We start from the raw sequence: 24,320 nt of genomic DNA, 5'->3' as shown, positions 1-24,320 counted from the left end.
GATGCAGTATATAGCACAAAGCTGCTGCTTTTCTTGCAGCTATTTTACCATCTTGTTATTACACAGGGGTATTTTTGCTGTAAACAACAACAGCCTTTACACCAAAGTGTGGGCCCATGTCCATGCTGTATGCAACATCATGGTGAGGGAACCCCCAGCTCAGTGCTGGTAGAAATGGTGTCAGTTTTTCTAGCTCCTTCAGGACATTCTATGATTAATTGGCCTAAATACTCAAACCACCTTAAATTATTCAGCTGAATATTATGTACTTAAAAGAATATTTTAATTTTTCTGATTTATAACCATCATCACCAACCTAGAGGAATAGACCCCTGAGATGAAAATAATTAATTGCTAGATGCTGGTAGCTACATCTTGCAGGGAATATTTAACTTGATCTCTTGTCTCTGGAAGCTTGTCTTCCTATTCACACTTCACAGTTCCTATGATTCAGCTTCTCATTTCCTAAATGAGGTGGTTTTTTATCTTCCTTCATGTTTTCCAGTAAATTAATGGGAGGAAAACATACATGTTTATAAGCAAAGGATATGGCTTTGGAAGTAAAGCACTGTTGTATTTCTTTTCGTTCAGAACATGGGTGTTATTTCATTAAAGGCTAGGAAAATATGTTTCCATTGTAGCTGTTACCTTATGTAACTCATTTACCAGTGTTAGATCCCTGAGCCTGTGCCATTCCAAATGCAAGATTTAGCTCATGTTCTGGCATGTGTACCAGAACTGCAGGCTGGGACTCTGCTAGGGTAGTTTAATTTAAACAAATTAATGAAAAAATCCTTTGCTTTTTCTTGCAGTCATAGCTGCATTTTAGGTTTGCCATTTACAGTATGACCATTGCTCCACTGTGACACCCTTTGGAGATGAGAAACACTTTCAGCTCAATAAAAAAAAGTAATTTGGGGTACAGAAGAGAAAATGTGAGATGCTGAAAAGCTAGCTGCCAAGTTTTACAGAAGCTGTTCCATTAGGAAAAAGCATTCCTTTTGAAGTCCAGTCTTCTGTGTTTGAGCACTGGTATGGGAAAAGCTACCACACCTCGCAAAAAATAGGTACATGACAAATGAGCTGGGTACTGGTAACACCTCCTCTGTGCCGCTGTTAGAGTCACACCCAAATGAAGGATGGCTGGTCGGAACAGATGGTTTCTGAAATTAGAGAATAACCAAGGCAACTGGGACAAGATTCCGTGGTTGTCTCAAGGGTAGGAGCATAAATTGATACTCCTGGAAAGTATGGCATAGTAAAAAATGAATGAAAGTGTTTCTATACCTGTCATTTTGCCCTCTGCATCTTTTAAGTACTGAATAACATCAAGCAGCCATGAAAACCTGTTTAGATTATGCAGCTTTTCTTCTGCAGTGAGCTGAATTCTCAACTCCAGGCATTACCTGAGTATATTAACATTATAAGCCACCAGTCAATTAAGATCTTTTTAATGAATAAGAGTTACCAAGCCACCAGCATTTTACTAATTATAGAAATAGCTGTTGGCCAGACAGTGTCTTATAACTCTGGAGTTTGTAAATGGCATTAGCACTGTCGGATAACCCTGGAGACGACGTATGGACAGATACAGTTCACTGCTGACTGTACATGCAACAATACAGGATTCAATTCAACATGGAAGTGTTTGTAACTGCTAAAAATTTGAGTTCCTTGATTTATATAAACCCTACATGTTAATAGCAGGCTTTGCTCACCTCCTTATTAGGGCCAGCCCCTTCAAAAGTTATAGCTAAATAATTTTCCTCAATAAAATCAAAGCAGTATGTCCCAGAGTCAGTACTTGAAAGGTAGGTCTCAAAGTGTTGTTAGTATTCAGATATACACTTTAATACACGTACAAACCAAAAATGTTAAATTAAGGTGTAAAACTACTGTATAGTTATTATACATATTATATATTTATTATATACCAGTTTTGAATTCTGTTTCTGCTGTCGTAGAATCACAGAATGGTTTGGGTTGGAAAGGACCTTTAAGAGCGTGTAGTTCCAACCCCTCTGCCATGGGCAGGGACACCTCGCACTAAACCATGTCACCCAAGGCTCTGTCCAGCCTGGCCTTGAACACTGCCAGGGATGGAGCATTCACAACTTCCTTGGGCAACCCATTCCAGTGCCTCACCACGCTCACTGTAAAGAACATCATTCAGTTAATAAACTGTATTTAACAGATGAGAATTGTCCAGTAGGCCTTGTTGCCAGACTGTATTCTCCTGTAGAGATACTTGTGATTATGTACATGCCGGGATCATTCACCTTATTTGAAGTGGGAAAAAAATAAAGCCAACTTGCAGGAATAATTTTGCTCGTGAGATGATCCCAAACAAATGTTTGGATGGTTTGGGTAATTTTATTATGAAAGCTGACTTTTGAAAACTGAAGCCTCCTATTCCTTGTCTCTCCTTCTTAAGCATGAAGCTGGATTTCACCAGCACATTTGAATATGTGGAGAAATTCCTATCAGTTTGGTACAGCATATGATTTCATTATTTATATTCTCATAACTATATAAAATGCTTTGAGAAAGAGATGTGTGCTACACATGGTAAGTGATGTGGTATGTATACTATGGGACAGGAAGGGCAACCAGAGTGAGGATGGAGGAACCAGAAGGGAAGGTAAAATACCCATTTCCATTTATGATTGAATTAATGAGATTCCCTGAGCAATGTGTTTCAAATTCAGGAAAAATTCTGGTGTTGCAATTAGGAAGAAAGATGTTGAATCTACAGCTTCTCGGTCATTTAAAAAAACAACCATATATTCGCTTGATCATTTCTTATATTTTCTTATGAGGTGTCTGACAAGTAGGTACTTAGAAAGAACACATTTGCATTTTGCTGTGAGTGTACTTAAAGTTATAAAGATTTTTTTGGCATTGTAGTTTATTTCGTTATAGTGTTCTGAAAATTCTCATATCTGACTGAAATTATCTGTCCTCAGTCAGAAGTTAATAAAGAAAAGTTAAGTTAAAAAATAGGAGCTTTTTATAAGGTTCAATAATCACAGAATGGTTTGGGTTGGAAGGGACCTTAAAGCTTATCTAGTTCCAACCCCCTGCCACGAAGAGGGACAGCTTCCGCTAGACCAAATTGCTCCAAACCCTGTCCAACCTGGCCTTGAACACTGCCAGGGATGGGGCAGCCACAGCTTCTTTGGGCAACCTCTGCCAGGGCCTCCCCACCCTCACAGGATGAGAACTTCTTCCTAATAACGCTAAATATTTGTCACTGGTATTTGTATGTGGATTTTATGTAAAGTAGCTGAATTGCTGCTTCATGTCTTTAATTTGTGTGTTCAGGTTTGATCTAAATGAGAACATCACGCAAGTGTGTGAGAAATTATTTTGAAGTAGGAGAGGCCAGGCTTGGAAGAGATGGGTACAGTCATATTCATCTAATATGAGATTAGTACATGGTACAGGGAGAAAATGCATAAAACCCCAAAACTCCTGTTGGCTAGGATTTTCCAGAGTACCTAAATGAAGCGCCAAGATCTCATTGTGTTGCACTGGCATTTTAGCAATTTTGTTCCTCTTCTACGTACAGTTAAGTACTGTAACTGCAGACTACACAGCAAGAGATGCTTCTGGAATAAAAGTGCCTATACGGGGAGTTAATAACGAAGCATTAATTCATAATAATTCTTCATGTAGACAAGAATCTCATATTCTGCACTGTGATCAATATTCAGGTGTAAGTGCTATGTCTTTAAGTAATTTGATTTGAAGATAACAAAAGTACGAATCAAGGAAATGAGAATCTATTTTGAAAGCACTGCTTGCATCTTCTTAGCCAGAAACACATGGAATGTAGTCCTGTCATCTTAGCTACAGCCTCAGCTTCCAGCAGTGATTGAGACTTCAATGTTTTTAGTCTTTCATGTTGCTCTGCCTGAAAGTAAGACAAGCCATGATTGATTCATCCCTTATAAAACTGAAGTTCTAGATGTTTGTTTCTTGCGTTGTTCTTGCTTCACCTTTTAAAAGTACAAAAGCAGTTGATCCCTGGCAGTGTTCAAGGCCAGGCTGGTTGGGGCTTAGAGCAACCTGGTCTTGTAGAAGGTGTGGCAGGGGGATGAAACTGGATGAGCTTTAAGGTTGCTTCCAACCCAAGCTTCTCTATGATTGCACTTTTGGCCTGGTAAATGACTGTAGTAGTAGTAAAGCATATTAAAAAAAGATGGGGAAAAAGAAGGCAAAATGTGTGTCCTGTTCAGGGCTTAATTTTAAGAGTGTCAGGATTTACCCCTCAAGCATTCAAGTATTTGTTCTCTGTTAATGTTTTTACCAAGACAGTTGATTTTTCAAGGCCATTTCAACTCTAAAACACAATTTCATGTTTTTCTGTGCATGTACACCTCACAGGAGAGGGTGCAGCACTACCAGCTAACATTCAATCTTAAAAGAGATCTCTTTCAAATACCTGTCAGAATCAGTTCCTGTGTCAAGCTTCAGCCAAACGCTTTCCTGACTGAAGCCTGAAGCTATAAAAAAGGATTCTGCCACCGTGAATTCCTGCTCTACCTTCCCCTTCACTCTGCTGCCTGTTTAGAAAAGATAGCTTGTTTTCCTAATGGTGAAAGACGTGGAAAATGTGCTGAAGTTTACTGAAAGGAATTTAAAAGGAAATATTTTTATCTTGGCATGTATCACAGTTTTAAGAAGAATCATTTTGATGACATCCATCTGTTGCAGATTAAAATAGGCTGGAATTTGGGATTGGGAAGTGAGTTCATATGGTGTGACAAGTAGTATGACTGATACAAAGGCATTGAAATGGCTTGGGTGACTGAAATAAACTGCTTTGTCCATCAGTATTAATAAAGCGAAGGTGGGAGGCTTTTAGGATAGTTCTTTAGGATGTGAAAGAATGGTTTTCACCTGTTGTTCCTGACAGGGAGGGGAAATTAGAAGAGGACTGTGGTCAGTTGGAAGTGTTTCAGTGCTGGTCCAGCGGTGTGCGTGCCTTCCTGTGACTCTCCAATCATCTCTCTACAAAATGGGGTTTTACAGTTATTTATCTGCTTTTTGAAACTTACTCCTACTCTATTTACTTATTCTAAGCATGGAAATTGTTGCTGTCCATGTGCACATTCCCAAGTGCTCATTCTGTTTAATCATTGCTTCTGTTCCATGACTTTATTTTTTCTCCTGATATCTGCAGTTGCATTTACCTCCATGTAGGTTCACATGTGGGTGAATACCAAAAGTATGTGCTGGTTTTCAAATAGCCAATGTAATTTCGTACCATAATTGTGGATAAAGGCAAGTGGGCTGGCACATTTCACGCTCCCTGGCTTAACAGCACATCCCACATGCTAGCAGGGAAATAAAAACATGGGTTTATTTATTTTTAACCTCTAAATGGTAATGGAGCTTTAAATGTAAAAATATGAATGCAGGCAGTTTAAGAGTGGGCATGTTTACAGCATTAGCCTGGATTTAGACACTCAGGCTTGAGTACTTCATCTGCTTGGGTTTATGCTTAGAACCATATTAGCACTTGCAGTACTGCCTCGTTTGGTGGGACTTCTTTTTTCCTTTAACATGCTCTACTTCTGTGTCATAGGTGACAAAATGCATCCACAAGACTTTTTTGCTCGTCAATATTCTTTTTTTCTCCAATGCATAACTCTCTTTTAAGCCAGTGTGTGTGGGTGAATGAATATGCATTGTAGTCATGTAACTTTTATGCCAAGTACAAATCCAAGGCCAGTGTGTGTTTTCTTAAGTGCCATGGCTGATAGTAGGATTGGTCAATTATTTTCCAGTGTGTGTATATATATGTGTGTGTGTATATATATATATATTTACACACGCACACATATTTAAACCCCGGAGAACTATGGCTAGCTAGTTAAGGTATTTATTTTTTTCATGTTGCTAATATTGGTTACTATGATTTTTCAGGTTTCCTTCTTTACTTCTTGCTAAATTTTGAACTTCAGCACTATTTTGCTCACTCTGACAGGTCTGCAGTTCTTTTGTGCCACTATTGCCTTAAGTATGTGTACACTAATTAATGCAGGTATAATGCAAAGTCAGTTTTCTTCACAGTTTTGTTCTTCTCCAGCGTAAAATGTGGAACCCATTCCCTGGGGATGAAATTGTGCTCTCTTCTAAGCAGAAATTAACTAGAGATTTGTTTTCTTCTTATCTTTCCGCAGTCTGACAGCAATGCAAGTTTTCTCCGAGCTGCCAGAGCTGGCAATCTGGACAAAGTAGTGGAATACCTGAAGAGTGGAATAGACATTAACACATGTAATCAGGTAAGATACTTGAAGGATAGAAGTTCACTAGAGCAGGTTGCAGTAATCCCCCCTCAAAACTTTTTTCCGGTTAAATTACTTCATACAGATGTTTTGATTTGCCTCAAATGATGTTTTCTTGTTCTTCAATGGTATCTTTTGACAGGAAGCTGATAATGTCTATAAAATTGTGCTACTTTTAGTAAAGCTTTGTGTAAAGCTTTCTGGGATCCTCTTTTTTGCCTGTGTCTCAGAGGTATGGAGAGCTGTTAGTGAAGTAACTATAGTCAAAGCTTAGGGTATGCTTTGGGAGTCAAATTGTGAAGTCTGTAGTGAATTTCTGGTTCTAATGGAAATATGGAAGTCTGAGGATTCCCTTGCTAATTTTGAGAGATCTCAGCTGGTGAATAAACATTCAGTGGGTGGTACCTACAGCTGACTAGCTAACTTGTGTCCAAGCAGATGAAATTCTTGTAGCTCACTTGGATTATCACTGCAATTCTAATTACCCTCAGTTGTATAGAGAGTAGCCGTGGCTTTTACCTTGCTTCAGAAAAACATAAATATGTTGGGGTTTTTTTTAATCTCTGGTCAATCTTATTCATAACATAGAATCAGAGACTCAAGTAGATTGGAAAAGACCTTTAAGATCATCAAGTCCAATCATTACCCCAGCACTGCCAAGGCCGCCACTAAACCATGTCACTGAGGGCGTCATCTACACCGTTTGTAAACACTTCCAGGGAGTGTGATTCCACCACTGCCCTGGGCAGTGTGTTCCAGTGCCTGACCACCATCTTAGTGAAGAAATTGCTCCTAATCTCCAATCTAAACCTCCCCTAGCACAGCTTGAGGCCATTTCCTCTTGTCCTGTCGTGTTCTGTGGGAGAAGAGACCTACCCCAACCCACCTCACTACAACCTCCTTTCAGGTAGTTGTAGAGAGCAATAAGGTCCCCCCTTAGCCTTCTCCAGACTAACCCCCCCCAGGTCCCTCAGCCGTTCCTCATCAGACTTGTGCTCCAGACTCTTCACCAGCTCCATTGCCCTTCTCCGGACCCTCTCCAGCACGTCAATGTCTCTCTTGTAGTGGGGGGCCCAGAACTGAACACAGAAGTTGTTTTACATATTGCTATGAAAAGGTGCTTAAGTTTTCTGCTCAACAGACTACCTTCCCTTTCAGGGAAGTTATTACTGCTGTAAAATACACTTAAAGTTTCACCGTTGATCTGACTGCAATGTGATAGAATGTTTTAGCTTGGCTCTTTTGTGACTCTGATGTGTATATGAAATTACTTGTACTTCATAGCGTAGGGACTTATATTTGCAACATTTATTTAAGTGACTAGTACCATCAAATTTAATAAGACCGTAACTGTGACTTAAAAGAAATATGCAAGTAAGTGTCTGCATCAGTCCTGAAAAAAGTCTTGACACTCTGGTGAAATCAATGGCAGTTCTTTGAGGGGGAACATGAAAGCTCAGGCTGTGTGGCATCCAACTTTGCCCTAATTCTTACCCAGATTTAAGCAGAATTATCACTAACTGGGCAATGGCTATGAAGTTTTGAAGTAAAATTGTTTAAAGATTGTTTTTAAACAACATTAAAAATCAGTTAATCATCGAATAGAGATGTTGCATAAGCTCTGTTTTGTACCTCATGCATCATGAGGTGAGCTAAAATTCTAGTACACTATGTAAATAGAAACTTTGAAGACTCTTCACCTTCACAGACTACAGTGTCAGGTTCAGCTTGTTGGCAGCAGAGTTTGTTCTGTTTGGCTTCAACAGCGGAATTGCTGTGAAGAGGAAGAGTTCCTGGTAAAAAGATGCAGGTATTCAAGGGAAGTTTGGGGGCAGAGAAGGCTGTGAACATGCTGCCCTGACATAGAATGACAGTGCTACCTGTCTTGAGCAAGGGTTCTGTGAATAACAACTGTTCATGAAAGTTGTCGTTGGTGAGTCATCCCTGGTTATACTCCTGTATCATAGGATTGTAGAATGGTTTGAGTTGGAAAGGACCTTAAGATCATCTAGTTCCAACCCCACTGTACGTAATTATTATAAGAAAAGCTCCTGTGCTTTGGCTACATTTGGGAACAATGTGAGTGTGCCTGTGCTGTTAAATGACCTGCCCCCCCCCGTTTCACCCCTGAGTCCTGGTTCCCTAATCACCCACGCCGTATGTGTATTAGCTGGCTCTCAGGTTCCTTCTAGCATAAAGTAGCTGGTTTTCTCTGAGCTGAGATTAAAAAAATTCCGTCTTCTTAGATAGCCTGTGGATTGATGCTGTTTCAGGAACTTTTCTCCAGAGAAAACAAAACACACAGGCACTGTGCCTTTGGGCTGTGGTGCCCCACTGGGAGCAGGAGAAGGCTGAGGCAGGAGGTGGTACATGGGAGGGACCTAGGGTGCTATGGGGAGACCTGGCCAAGGCAGCTTGTCAGCTCTTCTGGGGGCTTGGGCACAACCCTGACAGGAACCTACGGTGTGAGGGATAGACTGACAGAGCTTCTTGGTATTCTCAAGATCTCCAAGTCCTTAATTCTACAGAAAATTATCTGTGTGTTCAATTTTTAAACTACATTTAAATCCTAATTAGTTTAATTGAAGTCTACAGCTAAATGCTAGCCTGAACAAGGCTGTTTTCCTAAACTGGAGCTTTATACTATCCAAACCTTATCAATACCACCAAGAAAGCCTCCACAAAATTCCTCCCTCTATTTCTGATACTTACTTGCTGACATTCAGACCCGAAAAATGTCAGCACTCACTAAACCACCCACAATCGTGGCTATTATTATTATTTTTTCTTTTTAAGAGTGGATGGAAGAATGAGAAATGAAATGATCTAAAATATTTTGAGATATTACCTTCCCTGCTGAAGAAGAGCTGCAGGTGATTAAAGCAGGCATGTGTCAAGTAGAAGTTAGGACATAAAAGTGAGAGCAGTTTGGTTGTCTGTGCCAAGGAATTTAATGATGGACAGGGTGAGAACTGGGGCTTTGCATGTGCTGCTTATTGAAGACACATAGAAGAATCTTGTCTTACTGTCTAGGAGAAAGCTGCCATTAAAAGATCTACTGTCAAGAAAATACTTGCTGAGTTGTTATATGGGGGACAACCTGGCAAACTTCAAGTTGCCCAGTTAAGAAAGAGTAAATCTAGTCTCAAGTTTTTGTATTCAAATAGATCCAGCAAATTTTATGTCTTGGTTATATTAACAAAAAGGATCACTCCCAGGACAGAGGCCAGTTAATACGATAATTACTTGGAAACATTACAAGTGTTCTTTTCCACTGTTCATATTCTCTTGCTCGCTTTGAAAGGAATATGACCAGAGTTGCTGCAAATTTGTCTTCTGCTTCCCACCTGCAACTGGCTGGCAAAGCTCCTTCTGCACTGTAAGGTCAAAATCAGAGCCAGATGAATGCAAACACTGAACTGATTTCTCAGTGGCTTGAAATAGATGAAGCATTCCTGGGTGATAGGTTGCAATGCCACGGACTTTCAGAATCTGTGGGTTTACACTGTGGTTAAGATCAAAGCTGGACTTATACCTGAGCTTATTAGGGTTAAAAAGCTGGTTGACTAGTGTGCAAAACATAAAAATCCTATAGTAATGTGATTTAATTAATTTAACCTGGTGTATCTGAGTTAACTCAGAAATTTTCTAGACTGTATGAAGTGTTTTGAGTTCCTGAAAAACAGTATAGAACAACAACAACTAGCTAAAATAACCCCATCAGATCTATGAATAAAATTAATCTCTAATTTTATCCAGGAATAACTTCTCTCCATACATTAGCTGATCTGCTTCCCTGAAGACAGTGATTACTCTGTGGGAGTTCCCAAGTTCAACGAAGGAACTCCTTTGCTGCAAATTTGATCCTCATGCCTAGTAAGCCCCATTTATTGGCCTTCACCACCCACTGAGCCATGAGCAGGCCTTTCACCTTGCAAAGTCTGATTCTGGTGCCATATAAAATTGTTTTTTGGATAACTAAGACCCTCAGCTTCCATTGATTAAGTATCACTGGTGTATTGTAAATTTTACTGGGAGTGAAGTAGATGACTTTTGTAGATGTTAGGGAGTAGTGAATAAACCTATAGTAGTGAATAAGCTAATGCAGCCGTACAGTTACTCCTCCTCCTCCTCCACCTTGGGGTTTGAATGAGGTGTCAATGTGGTTGTGTTCCAGTTATCTGATGGGAAACTCTGTGCAAAACACAGGGGGCGTATTTTATTTTTAAGAATAAGATATCTGAATACTCTTCCAAAAATGAAGCCTTGTAGATGCAAGACTTTTTTTTTCTCAGTTTCTCAGCTTAATGCTATTTTTAGACTAGATCCCATCTCAGAAAACGGTACCTAATGTTAAGAGTAAGCTTTCCTGGACACAGATAGCACCAGAAGATGCTTTCTTCAGTTTTAGCATTTGTTTCTCACATCCTAAGTTTCACAGCAATCTGTCTTTATAGGAAATCAGAGTATTTCCCCAATTTAACTGTTTCCAAAATCTGATGGAACTTAAAGTTTCTGGATATGCTGAATACAGGGATTAGTTACAATTGCTAATACAGTTATATAGTTAATAATTAGTTATTACTTAACTGTGCTTTGTTGCATGCTACCTTTATATCAAGTTAAATTAGTATGGAATTGCATACGTTAATCTGAATTCAAGCACCATCATCTATTGTGAAAATCATAAATAATTTATCTTCATTTCTGGAGAGAATTAGAAATGTCAGGTGACAGAATTCATCCTTTAAAAAAGATAATCTAATTGCTGGTGTTTTATCGGATGGAAAACTGGTAACCATTGGAAATCTGATTCCTTTAAAGCTATTTCCCTTATGGTACAAACAAAGTTAGTTTAGGACGTGGTTGATGTTTCTAGTTATTAATGCAGCAAGAGAAAACAACTTGCTTCTGAACCAGTGTTCAGAATATTGAGTAGCAAAGTGGACTTTAATTTTACAGTATGCATTTGTACAGCCCACAGTTCTAGCAGAAATTAGACCCCAAAATCTGACCAGTGTAAGGGTTCATCACCTGCATGCTGTGTTTTGAAACACAAGTGGTAATCCAACAGGCAACATAAAGAAATGTTTCCCCATCTTGTCTTTGCAGGCTTGTCAGTTTTGATGGACTTCCTTTTAAGGAAGGAAAACTTTGATGGATTTTCGCATTTGTTTTGAATAATTCTGTATTCACAAGGAATGTGTTAAGCCTGATACCTCAAACAGAACAGGACTCAAATACTAGATAATTTTGGATGGCCTCTAGCTCCAGGGCCTTTTAAAACATCGATCTCTTTGGCTTTTGCTTTTACTTTGTTGGCTTCTTTGCTTCAGTTATAGGGAGAAAGAGCACCAGCTATTACCTACTCTCTCATTTAGTCCAAATGGAAAGCAGCTAACACTTCCAGCAGTGCTGACTATAGACTGTATTCATAATGGGGTCAGCCAGTATCACATGTTGATGTCATTCAGTGGGTTAATTAATTTTCATGAATTCATAGGCTATAAAGCACCATGAAGGGAGAATTTTCATAATCTGAAATTATTTTTCTTTTTTCAACCATCCACTTAATTTCTTTGTGATATTTTAGGGAAAAACTTAACAAATCATCAGACTTGATAAGGCCATGCCCAGCTCTTCAATGTGCCCTTTCCCAAATCCTTCTTGAAAAGATATTGACCACGTGGGCTTTCTATTTCTCCAAGAGATTTATTCAGAGACTTTGCAGCAACCTTAGGCTGACATCTGTTAAAGAAATGGAGAAAAGTATTTGACTTTAACAAAGGCTATGATACTGCTTTTTACTCGTGGGCTCTGCTGGTGAGTGCAGATGCCTCCTTGGCTCTAGCAAAACATGTAAAGGAGTTAGCACAACCATTCAGAGTTAGTCATAATAACTTCTTAATTTTCACGGTGTTTGCAACTTACGCTTTGCTCTTGGCCTGTTAGTGTGTATATATATATAAGCCTGTGAACATAGCATCAGCAGAGGGAAATTGATAAAAGTGTGTTGCTTCAAGAGAATGTTGGAACATTAGCAAAACAGATTTATACTATAATAGATAGTAGACCATTATAGACCAAAGTAACACAGCAAATATTTACGTGCTTAAAGATTTTTTTCCCTACTTCCTTCAAGCAGTTTCTTTCCCCCATCTACTCATTTTTATGTTCCTTATACATCTCACTAAGTCTCACCAGGAAAAGGTGGGTAAAGCTTTCTAGGATTACCAGGTTATGGTCAGTACCTGTCACAGCTGACCTTGGAGGGGAGGATGTGAAAACTCCCACTGTGACCATACTGCAGCTTTGGTATGCAGTTCCTCAGTGAAGCTGTGGCAATGCTATACAGCTGCTGGGGCTGCATTTTGTCTTTTTAATAAGTCAATACCACCACTGAAGAAGTGATCCTGGCAGTGCCCTGGCTTGGTGGTTATGCTGCGCTGTCTGAAGTATGTGTGCAGCCTCAGATGAAATGATTGAGGGACCTGAGCTGCAGAAAGGAGGCTGGGGTTAGAAATGAGCACAGAATAGGAGAAGCAAAAGCGTTTCTGATAGCCGTGCTGATTTTGCTGGTTTAAAATGTTCTTTGAACTATAGGTTCATCTGATATTCAGCCAAGAAGTTGTCTTTCTGCAGGGTCAGTTTGCTTTGGCATAATAGGATTATGGCAGGAATAAGCCATTACTGCTGCTGGAGGTAACAGTGATCCAATTGATGTCCCACAAGGAGTAAATGGCACAGCAGGATTGATGTCAAACCAGGTAGCAGATGAACTTCCATTCCATGAAGATTGCTCCATGAGGCAACTGAAGACAAAGGCAGAAGTAGCATGGACTTCCTTGGGTGATTTTCAGACAATAGTAAGGCTCAATGCCTGTATTCTGGGAAAAAAGGGACTGACTTTTGGCTGTCTTAGAAAAGGTTGGTGGTTTCAATGATGTACGAGAAATCTGTGGGCTTTTCTGGTATGTTGAAAATATGCTGAGTGACAATATAATAGGTGCTGTGAACAGCAGTAGAATGTGTGCACATTTGTAGCACTCTATGGGATATAAAATGCTGATACATCTAGCTCAGTGGTAGAGGAGAAAAAGAACTGAGGGAATTGGGCTCTGCAGGGAAACACTTGAACCAAGCTTGGAAGGCTTAGTATTATATTCTCTTATGAGAGTCAGAATTACAAATGAGCCTCTAAAAGAAATGTAGTTATGGTATATGTATGCTTTGTGGGGAGGAGCAGTCCCTATGCTGTACAGTTTTGCTTGGCTGACAACTAATTTCATCTCCCCCCCTCCCAACTTCTTGGTAGGCATGGGAGAGAAAAAGGCAAGTGCCAGAAGCCTTTGTTGTTCTAAACTACAAGAATCTAGTTGACAGGAACGGGGGAGTTGCGTTGATTAAATCTGAGCTTCCGTCATCATAAATAGCAGGGATCAGCCATGTGGGAAATAGTTGCAGCATTGGTTCTGATTATGGAGGAACAAAGCTTGCTTTAAGGCTTCAATTGCTCTGGCCCTCAACATGTAAAGCGCAGTGTTTGCTTCTGCTTGCCCCAGCTTACTTTATTTAAGGAATTACAGAATTTGAATGTGTACAGTAGGATCTGTATTTAGGCTGTAGTTGCTTCCCGTAACCTTTTTATTTGACCTCATGTATTCATTTTATCTGTGTTTTAATGAAGACAGTCACACATTGCAAAGAAACTCACATAACCTGTGCAACAATATTAGCTTTCAGCTGCTTAATCTGGTGTTATTAGATATGTGTCTTAGAGGTATGAATACAGGTATTATAAGAGATTGCTACTGATTAAGCACTGGGACAGTCTCTGCTGTTTGTGGGCTTCAGTCTGCTCACAAAGGGTGAAAAAGGTTATAACATGTCATTAATACAATTAATAATACATTAACAGCAGTACATCAGCTGTGTACAACTGTAAGGAGTCAATGGTACCCTTCATACTCATAGAAAGTGTTGATGACTGAACCGGCGAGATTAGATAGGAGACCAGATCTTTTTTCTCAAAGCAGTGAGAAGAACACGATGTGTTTCCCACAAACTATTTCAAAGCTTTCAACCACTGTAGGTAGCAATTATGGTTATTTAATACTCAGCTGAGATTAAAAACCAAGGAAGATTAGAGCGTTGTGAGATGTTTTCAGCCTACAGAAATACACTGACATGTACAGTGTTCCTCATCTCAGTGATTATGGTCAACCTCACCACATAATTCTGGCTAAGAACTTACCCTTAGTTCAGGGCATGGCACTATTGCCACCTCTTGGCTCTGCAGCTCAGAAGCAAGAGTGTTCCTCTGGAATAAGTAAGATCTGGTTGCTGCTGCTTTACCTACAGAATGGGGGTTGAAACCACATTTCCCATTAATATTTCCTAACTATCAGGCAGCATAAGGATATTCTTCTGGCAGGTTATGAATATAGCCATCCATCAGCTCATAGTTGCACTTCTGAATTTGACTTCACAGTTTTCTGTACTGTTTACCTGAATGTAGAATTCAATAGAGTTACTTCAGAATTGCATTTGGATTGCTGTGTCTGCAGCCATCGGCCCCACTCCCATTCAGTGCCTCCTGTGAAGTGCTGAGTGCTTGGGAATTACAAGCTTGAACAGCCTCTGGGGCTGGACAAATAAGAGACCAGAAACCTGCTTGTTTGTTTTGCAACTGAAATGACTATGAAATGCTTAGAGACAAAGAAAGTGATAAAAATTACACTGTGCTAAGCTTGCTGCAAGTTACTTAGCTACCTGAGTATCGCTTACGATGCTTGCAATATGGAAAAGAGGAGAATGCTTGAGGGCAATGGCAGTATCTGTTGCTGTCACCTGCCTGATGTGCCATGAAAAATATTACAGGATTGTGAAAAAGAGGTTGGCAATTCAGCTACAGCAGACTGTAATTTTATTTTTTTTCCCTTGGGTGGAATAGGGATATTAGGAAGGGGAAGGTACAGTTTCTGCAGCTGGAATTTGTAAGAGAAAAAGTATCCTAATCCTACTTAACGTGAAAGGGATTTAGATGCTAACTTTCTTAGGCTGCTTTTTTTGAAAACCCTAGCTCTTATTTAATTTTCTTTTCCTTTTTGAATGAGATATTTTAAACTCAAAGTTTAGTGAAGACTTGCTCATCAGAAACCAGCTGAGGTAGTAAGTCAAGGATCAATACTATTTGCAAGCCATGTCTAACCAATAACCGTTTTGGTCTACTTGTGCTTCTGGTTGTCTGTTTGATACCAGTTATCTCAGAGGAGAGGAAGAGAATCCAGAGTTCAAGAGAGCTACCTTAGCCTGGAATAATCCTGATAGAATAGATACATCGGGTGTAAATTTGGCTGAGTCTTGTGATTTCTCTGTGTTGTTAATACCTCAGTGGGGCTAGATGAGGTTACAGTAAAGAGAAGGCAGATAGACACTCAAATTTTGAAATAATGGGCTCCACGGAGATACCCAAGGTAATAGTGTGGGGAAATGTAAATTATCCAAAAGGAAGGAATCTCCTATGGATACTTGCAAAGTATGTTTGTTTTGAGGTCTTTGTTGCTATGCGAAAAATGTTATTGGAGAGTTTTACCACACTGCCTTGGCTTAAATAACTTGAGTCTGAAATATCTGACTTACATAGACAGTCAGGTAAGAGACGTAATTGTATTCCAGCTACTAATCTTCTTCTTATATCAGAGTAAGGTAGGAATGTGTATCTTCAGAACTGATATTTATAATGGATATGGCCCTTGTGCTTACAGAATGGACTCAATGCTCTGCACCTGGCAGCTAAAGAAGGCCATGTGGGACTGGTACAAGAATTACTGGAAAGAGGGTCGGCTGTGGATTCTGCCACCAAGGTAAATTCTGCCTGCCTCTAAGTTTATTCACAAGAAGGAAAAGTCAAATACATGGGAGAAATAAATAAATAAATAAGACCCCCTCACTGATACTTAAACTATGATTTCTATTGTGGCCTGTAAGTCTGTATTCTTTGCTGAAGCTCATGAGTAAATGAAGAGGGAAAGATTATTATTCGTACTATCTTTTTACAGGGGAAGCATTAAAAAGTTTTAGCAATGCCATATTTTTCATTATTTCCAATGATAGGTCCCCATTAGAGAGGGAGTGAATATAACTCAAAATATTAGATGTTTTCAAATCTGTGAAAGTTGGACTCCTAGTGTCTAGGTTGGGTGGCTGTGCTCAGTCTTTGTACTTAGTTACCACCACTGCGCCCCTGTTGTGCTCTCTTTTCTTTCTTTTTTTTTAATGATTTCTGATGCATAGCATCTCCATCAAGGTTAACACTTGGTCCTCAGCTCAGACGGCTTCTTGCTGAACTTGTGATCTCCAGCATTGATGGAAAAACAGAAGTTCCCTCCTTCAAAAACATGCCTACGTCCCGTCTCAGTCAAGCTGTTGGTAGAACCACCAGGGTCTAGATAGGACTTTGGGAGTTTGGTCTGGTTTTAACCTTGATTCTTTACTAAAGTCAATTAAATAGTGCTCCCAGGATGAGAGGTTGGCTTGAAAAAAGTACAAGATTCTTAGAAAAGCAGTGGTCTGCTGCTGTTTTGTGAGAGATTATTTTTATTGTGCAGTGTATCTCTTAAAACATTTGAAAAATATGCATTTTAATTTTTATGCCTATTAGAGAAAATTAGAAAGGATTTATCTTCTGCATTAAAGAGGCTGGTTTCAGTTACTTAACAGTCTTCCTTTTGGGTCTTGTACTGGGAAATCTCACTTTATGTGTGGTTCACAGCTTGTATTTTAGGACTTTCAGATTTCAGCTGCCTTCTGCAGGGCATGATCTCTGGACCTGAATGAAAAAAGAACTGCTAGCCTGGACTAAACTTTACCTAGAATTTTGTCCCATGCCCCAGTCCCATTCCATAATTTCCCTCAAAAGTTATGTTAGGATAGTGCTACACCACCATTCAAGAAATCTTCATGGCTGCAGCTCCCAGTCCTATCCCTGTAATGTTCATGGAATATCATGGAACTGTAAGGTATAACTGTGCTCAAAAAATGCATGTTATAAAGAACTGCTGGTTGAAATAATTCCCAAAGAAGGGGTCATGTCTTTTATTTTTTCCCTCCCTATAACAGAAAGGGAATACAGCCCTGCACATTGCATCCTTAGCAGGCCAAGCTGAAGTTGTCAAGGTTCTGGTTAAGGAAGGAGCCAATATTAATGCGCAATCTCAGGTATGATGCCATTTCCTCTTCTCTCTTCTAAATGTTATTTGTGAAATTGTATAAGATAGATCTGAGATGTTAGGCAGTGATTCCAAAGGTCCAAGCCTGACAAATAATCAAGTTGATGCTTACGTAGCATTCATTGGTAAGTGGAGTAAACATAAATAACAAACTGAAGCAGCTATATACTCATTAATGCAGAAACTTGCATTGTTGTTGATGGAAATATTTCTGAAACAATTTATTAAAGCACACTAGGAATTCCTAAAATATTTCAAATTGTAAAAATATTACATCATGTTTGAGTTGAATTTGATGAGCAGAAATAAAGAAGACAGTTTCTCAAAGACTTGATTTGATACATGGTAATTTGTTGGCTAAAAAACTGCAGACAACTTACACCAGGCTTCTGAACTCTTTCCTTAAATTATCAGAAAGAATTTTAAAGTTTGGAACATGCATTTGAATTGGGGAATTTCACCTTGTCCCGACAGGCAAACCAGCTGTAAAGACAGCCCTGTTATTTCTGCTGACAGGAAGCTTGTCTGATCTTCCCAAATGTACCGGAGAGCGTGGTGTTGCAGGGACTGACTGATGGCCAGTTCTCCTGTCCCTGATTTGGGGGAGGCTGCAGTGGCAGCTGCCTGTCTGCTGTGGTTTCAGATCTGGAAAGGACATGTGCTGGAGTTGCAGTGAACAACATAATGCAAACTAGCTAGATGATGGTTTGTTTTTGTAGAATCCCAGACTGGTTTGTTCACCCAGTTCCAAGCCTCTGCCATGGGCAGGGACACCTTTCACTAGACCAGGTTGCTCCAAGCCCTGTCCAACCTGGCCTTGAACACTGCCAGGGATGGGGCAGCCACAGCTTCTCTGGGCAACCTGTGCCAGGGCCACACCATCCTCACAGGGAAGAACTTCCTAATAACCTATTCGCAATCTCCCCTGTCAGTTTAAAGCCATTCCTCCCTGTCCTGTCCCTACTTGCTCTCTTATAAAAAGTCCCTCTCCAGCTTTCTTGTAGTCCCTTTTAGGTACTGGAAGCCTCTTATTAGGTCTGCCTGGAGCCGCCTTCTCTCCAGGGAGAAGGTTCAGCCTGTCTTCATAGGAGAGGTGCTCCAGGCCCTGGAGCATCTTTGTGGCTTCCTCTGGGCCACAGATGGCAGTTTTTCAAGCTAACTGTCCTGTCTCCTCTGCCCTATCAAACAGACACACTATTAGCACCATAGAATAACTGACCGCTTTATCCTAATGCATATTTGAGAGACATATTATTTCCTCTGTTTAGGATTAGGAATAATTTATCAAAGGAATAATTTGATTAATGTTTGTAAATGCTACCTTAATGATGGCAACTGTCTGTAGCTATGAGGAACTGAACAGATGGTATAGATGAGGACTATATGTGATAAAGAAACTGCATCTTTCTGAAGCATCTAGTCAGCTTGTGACATTCTCCAAGTAAATCATGGAGCTAACGATGTTCTAACTGAGTCCTAGTGCGTCATTCAGTGATTACAGATACCATTTCTGTAGTACTGGTGTAAGCTAAGACAAAAACAAGTAAGTCTTCAGGGGTAGATTAATTTCAAAATTAAATTTTCCTAGCACTTTGTGTCTGTAGGCGAGATAATGGCCCTTAGCTTAATCCTCCCAGATACATGAGCAGAACAAGAAGAGAGTGATCTGATTTAACGGTGTAACTAGGAGCTACCTTGGTTGAGCAGAGTTTCAGGAGGGATAGCTGGGCCTATGTGAGATGCTTTTCTTAATCCTCTTCTGTAGCACATTCCCTGAGCATTGAGAACATGGACAAGTTGGTAGATGGTTTTGATTTGTCAGAGTCCATCTTAAGTCTGGCTGGCACCACATTTTGCTTGGCCAGGCCTGAAAAACTGGGACCTGGAGGGCTTTTTTGCTGTTTGATGTTACAAATCTATGATGGACAGTGTATAATAGAGAGCAAGAGATGAATAATCAGGTTTATAAAATGGATAGGTTTGTCTGTACCTTCATTACTTTTTAAGAAAGGAGAAAGAGAAATTGAAAATATCTTTAAGATGCCTGACTCCAAGATTTTAAAAGTATTTTCTTTATTGTGCTTTTCACCCCAAAGCAACAGCTAAAGAGCTCTCTCAGGGCAACTGATGGTTAAACACTCCCCATGCTCTACTTCTGTCAAACATAGGAAATGTTATAATTCCATTACTCAAAAAATTAGCAAACTCTTTTCATAATGACATGACTGGGTGATTTCTTCATACCTTCTTCAGCATTTTCATATGTGTAAGAAGATAGTATCTTTAATGTTAGGATTTTGAGCATGGTAAGAGAATGTATTGTAAAAATGATACTTCCATCAAGCATTAGCACTAAAAAAAAAAAAAAAAAAAGTGTTCATAAAAACCACTTTCATAAAGGTTTTCCCTTAATAAATTAGGAAAAATAAATTAAAAAAGAAAAAAAAAAGTACCAGAATTGGAAATGGTTTACACAGATATTGTTTTATCATAGAATCACAGACTGGTTTGGGTTGGAAGGGACTTTAAAGATCATCTGGTTCCAACCCCACCTGCCATGGCCTGGGAGGCTTTCCACTAGACCAGGTTGCTCCAAGCCCTATCCAGCCTTGCCAATTTTGTGTAGTATTCTAGTTTTAAATACATTTATTGTTGGCGTTGGATATTCTGTGTGATGTACACAGTCCTGTTAACTGGTATTTGCTACCTGAGTTGATTGGATCAATCTAACGGAGGACATTTTTTCCCAGTACTGCTCCCTGGTTGCCTCCAGACAGTCTGAATTCAAAGTGCTGTGATGTCTATGACCTGGCTTTGTGCCATGTTGTCTTAATAAAACAAGTCCTGTTGACTTGAATGGGAGGGTGAGTCCTTCATGCAGTGTGATCCAGCTGTGGTGATCCAGGTTGTGTCTTTCTGGATATCTGTTCCAGAAGTGGTAGGCAGGAGGAGATATTCAGAGGCTCTTGCTGCTGAGGGGGCATTTCCAGTGGAAGTTGTCCCCAGTAGGGACTGCTCTGCCATATGGACCTAGATCTCTCTTCTTTTTGGCAAATATTAAATGTACTTGGGTAGCTTTTATTCAGAGTGTTCAGCAGTTTGAAAAGTGTGTGTGTGAGCACTCACACACATGCTTCCATGTAACTAGTAATTTGAATATGAACGAACATATGTTGTTTATATGATGGGTGGAAAGGATGTATTTTTTTAGTCAGTGCTCTGAGCAGACTCTTAAGAATTTGGTTCTAATTCTGATTTGGCAGCGGCTTTCCTTGGAAGATTAAATAAAAAAGTAATTTCTTTATGCTCCATGAATGGAATGAGGGTAATGAATGCTCCCTTTCTACTCGAGATTGCATCAACATATTCAAGAAACACATATATCATCATAGAAAATAAATGTTAGCAAAATAAAGAGAAGGAAAACAAACTTCAAAATTAGTAAAAAAGAGAATGTGATTTATGATAAAAGATCTAGAAAGATTCAAGCATGCCTAATTAGAGCTGGTCAGGAAAGAAAATTAGGAAGTTATATAGAAAAAGGAAGAGAGAATGACTAAACAGAATATGCTTGAATACTCAAATACTAAGGGGTGTTTTTGTCAGGAAGTCTATCATTTAGAAGGTGGAGAGAAAAAAATCATATCAGGAAAGAGCTTAATTACGAAAGTCAGAAATAAACAGAAATATGAATTTAAAGGTCAAATTGAATTAAAAAGTGAGGAACTATGGCTGAAATGCTCAGTTTCTCTTTCTTACATTTTTTTCTCAATTACATTTTTTGAAATAGATGCTATACTGACACTGGGAAGTGTTTCAGGAACAGTTGTTGGTATTAAGGGTATATTACATTGTCTCCTTGGTATCTCTGTTATTTCACACTTTATTTTTTCTAGGCTCCTGCTAAATGCAATTTGCTGCTAGGGATTTAATGCCAGTCAAGTTACTCAGGTTGCTCCATAACTTCCTCTTTCGGGAACTTGGTATCTTTCAAGGTCATTCTCACTGCCAGTACTGACAATTTGTCATAGTGACAAAATTTCTTCACTAAGAATAAACTGATAGATAAAATTGTATTCTCAACTCCAGCTTGTTCAATTTACTGTTTTTCCTTTCCTTTTCTCCATTAAATTGCATAAACTCTGGCCTTTATCAAAAGTTACCACCAGTGATATCTGAAATGCCACACTGTAGTTCCTTGCAATGACAAAATAACAGAATTATCTCAGAAAATGCTATTAAAAACATGGTAACCACTGAGATTACAAACCCCGTCTGTGCTATTCAAGGCCGTTAAGCATTTGGGCCTTTGATTTTATGGATTTTGTTTTTCTATTAGATACCTTTGCTTTGCCCTTCAGTTTCATGCTGGCCTTCAGAGCTGTTATTTTGTTCATTTTCCTCCCTTAGAAAGTCTGTTCCTCTTGAGCTAATATGTCATTGCTGCTATTTTTAGAAAAGTAATTTCTATTTTGATACAAAGCCTAATTGCACAGTGATTACTAATTGAATGACTCCACTTTCACCTGCATACATATCATTTAAGAGCTGACATCTTCCCTGAGCATGTTGCAAGCAAATGCTGAAATGAGGGCACACCCAGAAATGTGCAGAGATCTAGAAGCTGCTGGTCCCTTTTCAGCATAGAATTCCACCTAGGATTTGACAAGTGTGCAGTTGATTGGCTCAATTAGAAGTGCCTTTTGCTTCAAGTAGTGCTGGAGAAAATATATGAGCTTTTACTTGCTTGACTCTGCTTCTAGTTCAGTAAGAAGAACTAGATGTGGGTTATCAAGCAAAAAAAAAAATAAATCTGCAATTTCTCTTGTAGATTTGACCTTGATTTTTGGTCATGTATAGAATCTGACCAAGCTGCGCTCATTGATTACACAACATTTTGTCTGGGGACAGGATGGCACAAACTATGATGTGGAGTGAGTAAGATCTGCTGAGCTTGGTCCTGGCTATTCCTCGGAGCAGAACAAGGTCATCCCATGGAATGGTGTGATCTTTTGCAATGTGTAATCACTTCTGTGGCTGATCCTGTAGGTACTTCACATTCACTGAGTCCAGTGATGTCCTCCTTTCACAGCTGGATCGCTTCATTACCCCAAACCTGTTCTGAGTTGTTGCTTGTGCATTAGAACAGTAATGCTTTTTTGTAATCTTCCTTTCAATGAGTGTCTGTTTCTGTGGCATATTAGGAATTCTTGTGCCAATTCTTAATCTTTTTCTCCCAGGTAGAAGAAATAGCACTAGGTTTAGTCAGTCCAGCCCTTCCGTCTGATAAATAACCATTTGTCCGTATTGTTTTCTCTTAAAGTCAGATTATCATCTGCTTGTGTATAGACATCAGAGATGTCTGGTAACTGGAATATTAGCCTGCCAAATGTGACAATACCCTGACTGCAGTAGTCTCAATAACTGAGTCCCTGTGGCAATGATGCTGATCTGTTGTGACCATGCATCCCTTATGGAATGGGTCCATCCTGACCCTCCTTCCCTCTAAACAAGGTCAAAGAAAGTTAGCTTCATGCAAAGAGTTGCACCTCCTAGGATGAGGAGATTTGGCAAGCGTCAAGTGACTGAGGTGCAAAGAGCTGAAAAGTAAAAGATAAAATGAGGAAATAAATTCACTTCAGTAACTGTAAGGGATCTATTACTTCCTGGAGTCACTAAGAAGGAAATAATGCCCTTCACTTTTAAAATTTTTGCCACTGAGTGTAGAATGGAATGTCTTCCCTGTCAGCTGCTAAGGTTGTGCTTGAAGTGCTGCTTCATTTAGGGGCCCTCGCAAATGGAGGAGCTACATTTTAATCATCAGATTATTTAAAGTGACCCAGATACAGAAAGTAAGGATTAGATAAATCAGTCCTCCCCCAAGCTGATCTTGTTATTTAAAAGCCCTCTGGTTTCCTTTCCTCGATACCCTGCTCTAAGCTCATTGCAAACACATTAGCCAGAAATATTTTTGTTTAAATTTGTTCCCATTAGGGTTACCACTTCCTATTTCAACACACAGAAGATGCTGTCGTGACTCTTAGAGTATCCTTTATCCAGACTCTTCATGAGATTGAAACAATCCTTAGAGTAGCACAAAATTTCCAGCCCTATTATGCTCTCCCAAAAAGGAGCGGTAAGAGAGCTCGTTGAATGTCCATATTCAGTGTTACCACAAAACCAAAGGGAGGATTTAGGTGATTCTCAGCTTGGCTCTCTCTGGGTGCCCTCGGATTTGCTTTAGCAGAGATTGCTCTCCCTGCTGTTTGTAAAGATAATCTTACCTTCAGAATGGAGTGTAATTTGCAGAGTATTTTCTACTCCATTACGGCAAAAGGTTTTAATTCCACCAGCTGGGCTTTCTGTTTTTTTATCAGTATATTTAGAGAGACAGATTTTTAGCTGCAGTGTATCAAGAGGAGTCATTTAGCTGCAGTTCATTACTGGTAATGTAATAAAGGATCAGGCCCATTACCTCTTAACTAGAAGGAATGTATTCTGGAGGATTATGTGGATTTTGAGAGATGTAAAAAAAAAGTAATATATTAAGAAATACATTAAGAACAATGAAAGAATAGAGATATTTATTCATCCTGCCTTAAACTAGTTCAAGTCTCAGCTGCTTGTCTCTTACAGTAATTACCAGTTAGTGATAAACAATCTTCTTCCTGATCTTGAAGTGTGATCTCAGCCCACCATGGAAGTGGAGTTGAGGGGGATGCCTGTTCATGTAACACTAAAGTGGTGCTTACAGGTTGACATAAAATTACAGGCTAACAGAGTGTGAACGCAA

General features: G+C 39.4%; 1 protein-coding gene across 1 annotated transcript in view; it reads left to right on the top strand.

Annotated features, from left to right (window-relative positions):
• LOC104408486 (ankyrin-2-like) overlaps positions 1 to 24,320 on the top strand; it is a gene marked incomplete at its 3' end in the record, with an annotated part of 66,582 nt that overhangs the window by 5,406 nt on the left and 36,856 nt on the right. The window contains exons 2-4 of the mRNA XM_010018112.1: positions 6,192 to 6,293; positions 16,064 to 16,162; positions 17,418 to 17,516. Coding sequence (XP_010016414.1) covers positions 6,192 to 6,293; positions 16,064 to 16,162; positions 17,418 to 17,516 — 300 coding nt within the window. The remainder of the gene's footprint in view (positions 1 to 6,191; positions 6,294 to 16,063; positions 16,163 to 17,417; positions 17,517 to 24,320) is intronic.

The sequence above is a fragment of the Nestor notabilis genome, unplaced genomic scaffold (assembly GCF_000696875.1).
Source record: "Nestor notabilis isolate BGI_N333 unplaced genomic scaffold, ASM69687v1 scaffold7787, whole genome shotgun sequence".
In the NCBI taxonomy this organism is placed as follows: Eukaryota; Metazoa; Chordata; class Aves; order Psittaciformes; family Psittacidae; genus Nestor; species Nestor notabilis.
The sequence above is the reverse complement of the archived record's forward strand: the minus strand, read 5'-3'. Positions and strand labels throughout refer to the sequence as shown.